The sequence below is a fragment of the Plasmopara halstedii genome (assembly GCF_900000015.1).
Source record: "Plasmopara halstedii genome assembly, contig: Scaffold_614, whole genome shotgun sequence".
Lineage (NCBI taxonomy): Eukaryota > Oomycota > Peronosporomycetes > Peronosporales > Peronosporaceae > Plasmopara > Plasmopara halstedii.
This window is the reverse complement of record NW_020187532.1, coordinates 2,447,709-2,451,764: the sequence shown is the minus strand read 5'-3', so window position 1 is coordinate 2,451,764 and position 4,056 is coordinate 2,447,709. Positions and strand designations below refer to the sequence as shown.

The following is a 4,056-nucleotide window of genomic DNA, read 5'->3' as shown; positions in this document are numbered from 1 at the left end:
CCAAGCAAGGACATCAGCTTGTTAAGCCCGTCCTGCATGCCCTGGGGCAAAGAGGAAACTTGTTCCATCCTCACAGAGGATCAGTCTAAACGACTCAGGTGTAGATTGACAACAAGTGCTACCAAGTGCAGCGGGGCTGCCGTAGCTTTGCGCTTTGAAAAAGCATAACTTAGGTCACCGACCTTTCGTTCTATACTTAGAACAAGCACGGATCGCAATCCGCTGACTCAATGAGTAATTATTGCCTTAACCCAAGGCTGATCAACTCTTCCGTTTAAAATCCAAAACTGAGTTTATTTATTTTTATCTGCGGCAAAGCCGCCTGATTTTAAATGTATAGATCTTCCTAAATATATATAGTAAACTTTAAATACATGCATAACTACTGTCTACCCAGCCACATACCGTATTCTTATTTGGAACAAGTCGGACCATGTCCATCTCGTGTGACACACACCTCTGTTATCAGGATTCGTGTAACCCCGTTACAATTGCTCTATACTCACCGAGGACTAGTCGTAATGGTTTAGGTGTAGATTGACTACGAGTGCTACCAAGTGCAGCGGGGCTGCTGAGCTTTTTGCTTAGGAGAAGCTAAGCTAAGGTCACCGACCTTACGTTCTTTACAAGAACCCTTTCGAGTGCAACGGGTCGCAATCAGCTGCCTCCAAGAGTACTCAAAACGTTAACCAAGGTAAAATGACTCTTCGGTTTGAAATTAAAACTGTATTTTTTGTTTTATTTACGGACGAGCCGCCAAAATCTGAAACCTTAGGCTTTTTTAATTAATATAGTAACACCTAATTAATATGCATTACTACCTGGCAATCCCGCCACGTAGTGGTTTTTTTGTTACGGTGTAGCCTCAGCATTGTAAGATTATGTAATTCACACCTGTGTATGGTCACACCATCTTGTGTGACCCGCCCTTTCATATAAGGGTACATGTAACCCCGTTTACACAAGAAGCTTTTGGAAAAAGTACTGGTGCTAAGCTCGGCTTCACAAGCAAAAAACAATCATGAATGATAGTGACATCTTCCAATACAACTGTCTAACGATACTAATTGCTTCAAACAGCACAATCTCCTGCTTTGGTTATCGCAACCCATATTTGGGAAGGAGTTGAAGAGGCGTATACGCTTTTCTTACCTCAAAAAGGTTGTTACAGTAGCCACACCATTGTGTGATTACACCGTTTTGTGTCATGCACACCTTTGAATGGTCTGTGTGACCCACCCTTCATACAAGGGTAAGTTAATATCTTGTATTGAAATATGACAACTCAAACTAGCCAAATAATATATTAGCGTTAATCCAAATTTATGTCCTTCTGCAAATTACAAAGCATGCTAATTAGCTAGTAGCTTTTGATGCTCTTGGCTTCACTGTTGGGCGACACGTAAAGATACAGCCTTTATGCGTTGTTCTCGTAAAGTCAAAGCCCCCTATGTGCAAAGTGCACGGGAAAACCGTCGCAAAGTGTAATCTCACGTACACCAATATACGGTACGTGCCCTGTTACTTCCGCCAAATAATTTTACTTTTTTCGTATCTGTATTACAACCTTGTCAATTATGCGTTCCTTTGGACACTTCCGTTGTTAATTGTTTACAATCTCTTGATGGTATGATTTGTTCACAATTTAATACTAGTGTTTGCCACTACAAACAATGGACTAAAATTCAAGAAGTTACCAATCTATCATGAGTTCCCAGATTCAAATCTCATGAAAAGATCTGCTAATACAAATTCAAAGTATTGTGTTAAAGGCAGCAGGTCCTCAAGGTTGTGAGTGATCTTCGCCTAAGCCACCATGCTTCCTCCTTCGCAATCTAGCGTTGTTTGCGAGTCGTTTGCAGGTCATACCGAGAATTTCCAACCGCTGGTGCTTAAAGCCTATCGCGGCCCTCAAAACTACAAACCGTTGGCACTTAGCACGAAAAAGAATGAAGATTGCTCCGAGAAAGCAGGCTTAAAGCTGCTCGTCGGCGCCGGTGTTTGCCTAATTTACGAGTTCGCATTGGGTCACTATCTAGAATTCATCAAGATTATGAAGCAGACCAAGCCGCAATATTCATACGCACACCTGACCAAAGAGATTATGCATGCCAAAGGCCTCGTGGGAATCTGGGATGGTTTTTTTCCATGGGGTGCCTTACAGGGAGTAGCCAAAGGCTCTGTCTTTGCATGGGGACATTCAGTGGCTCGTACAGCACTCACCCCTATGGTTAAGAAGAAAAAGATCAGTAGTGGAACGTCCGAGGTGATCGCTGGAGGCATCGGTGGTGGCTTTCAAGGCTTTGTGCTGAGTCCTACGCTGCTTCTTAAAACGCGCGTCATGACAGATCCTGTCTTCCGTGAGAACATGACGCCTTTCGAGACGATGTCGCGTTCCATGCGCATTGGTGTTAAGGTCATTCAGAAAGAGGGTGTGGCAGCACTTATGAAGGGCTCTGGCATGTTTGCGCTCAAGCGTGTTGCCGACTGGTCCACGCGCTTCTTCTTCTCGGTTCAGGCTGAGAATATTCTGTATATACGCAATAGTCCGGAACGCACTCTTACCACGAGCCAGCAGGCTATTTCGTCGCTGGTTGGAGGTGTACTAAGCGCGGCATTGACCCTGCCCATGGATGTGCTCGTGGCACAGATACAGCAAGCATCCAAGGCTGGCGTTAAAGTATCAGTTATCGAAGTCTTTCAACAGCAGTACCGTGCGGGTGGTCTAAACCAAATGTTATCATTCGGCACCTCAGGATTCGTTGCGCGTTTTGTTCACGCGAGTTTCACGACGATGATCATGAAAACGGCAACAAGCGTCGTTTATAACATGATTGAGGACCGAAACTAGCGCAATTTCACATTCTGTCCAGCTTTTGCCGATGGTCTAGACAGACAAGAGATTATTGTGCACTGGTAGACGAACGACGTATAATTTCTGTGTCTAAATCGAATAATGTTGCTAGTGTATTACCTTGACGTAAGACAGTCATTTGCAAATCATGTTTGACTCGGGCCCATATCAGAAGCTGAGGTAAACGTAGGCGGAAGAAATGCCAGATAACGATGAAGGATATAGTTCTCGGCCTTCTTCATTAGCTCGTAATCGTCGTCCCGCTCGTGGTCGTAACTGTTTTAGAAAACATAATCTTCGAGTCATTCACAATTATCAAGTTGTAGCAATGAAATAAATACCCTAGCAAGTGGCAGAGTCCGTGTGCCATCAGCACTGGCAGCCGCTCTTCTAGAGTCACGATCTCGTCAAGCAGCGGATCTTCACACTGACGTTGCACGTACGTTGGACTGATATAGATATCCCCTAAGTATCGCTCCTCCTTAAGATTGACGCGTGGGAACCGTCCAGGCTTGCGAACCTGACCAAACACAATTCAATTGTCAAAATGAGCTGCTGATTAGCAAGTGCAATCTCTAAAGTTGGACCTCACTTGATGAAATGGGAAGGACAAGATGTCAGTGGATTTATCCATTTTACAAAACCTACGATTCAGCTTGCGTACGTGATCCTCTGTTGTCAGCATCACGCCGACATCCCTGTCCGATCATTGGTGGCACAGTAAGAAAACTTAAGGTGCTCCAACTTTTGTCGAATTACTCATACCAGAGACCTCCGGGGCAATTCAAACAGTGCAACATGGCCTTTAATTGTGCCCGCAATTTTGCCAATGCATGTGGTGACGGGGCTGCGGCAGTACCGATGAGCGCCTTTGACACATGCACCATGCAATTTCTATGAATTTATTTTTTTATTTACGATAATATGGTCAATTCATTTATGAAAAAAGTATAAGCACAAGCATAAGTAGCCACGCACCGCCCGATTTTAAGAGCATTATCTAACTGCTGTGCTTCACATTCGTCACTCAGTACACTCAGTACTCCTAGCCCGTGAGCTGGTGTCACCCTTGATTATCCTAAGTACCCAAATGCTCAAAATTTACTGTCAATGTAGGCTGTATAAGACACAAACGACGAATGACGCATTTTTGATCCATTTTCGACTTCGTCGCAAACAATGATTGGTATAACGACCCGAAT

At 44.1% G+C, this 4,056-nt stretch overlaps 2 protein-coding genes across 2 annotated transcripts; one reads left to right on the top strand and one right to left on the bottom strand.

Moving 5' to 3' along the window:
* Positions 1-1,816: 1,816 nt before the first annotated feature.
* Positions 1,817-2,851, top strand: PHALS_12478 (mitochondrial dna replication protein yhm2; the record flags this gene model as incomplete). Its single annotated transcript, XM_024728035.1, has 1 exon — positions 1,817-2,851. One exon carries the CDS (start codon positions 1,817-1,819, stop codon positions 2,849-2,851), a length of 1,035 nt encoding a protein of 344 aa, XP_024578552.1.
* A 149-nt stretch (positions 2,852-3,000) lies between these two features.
* Positions 3,001-3,741, bottom strand: PHALS_12477 (upf0054 family metalloprotein; the record flags this gene model as incomplete). Its single annotated transcript, XM_024728034.1, has 4 exons — positions 3,001-3,130; positions 3,196-3,374; positions 3,447-3,552; positions 3,620-3,741. 4 exons carry the CDS (start codon positions 3,739-3,741, stop codon positions 3,001-3,003), a joined length of 537 nt encoding a protein of 178 aa, XP_024578551.1.
* Between the last annotated feature and the right edge of the window lie 315 nt (positions 3,742-4,056).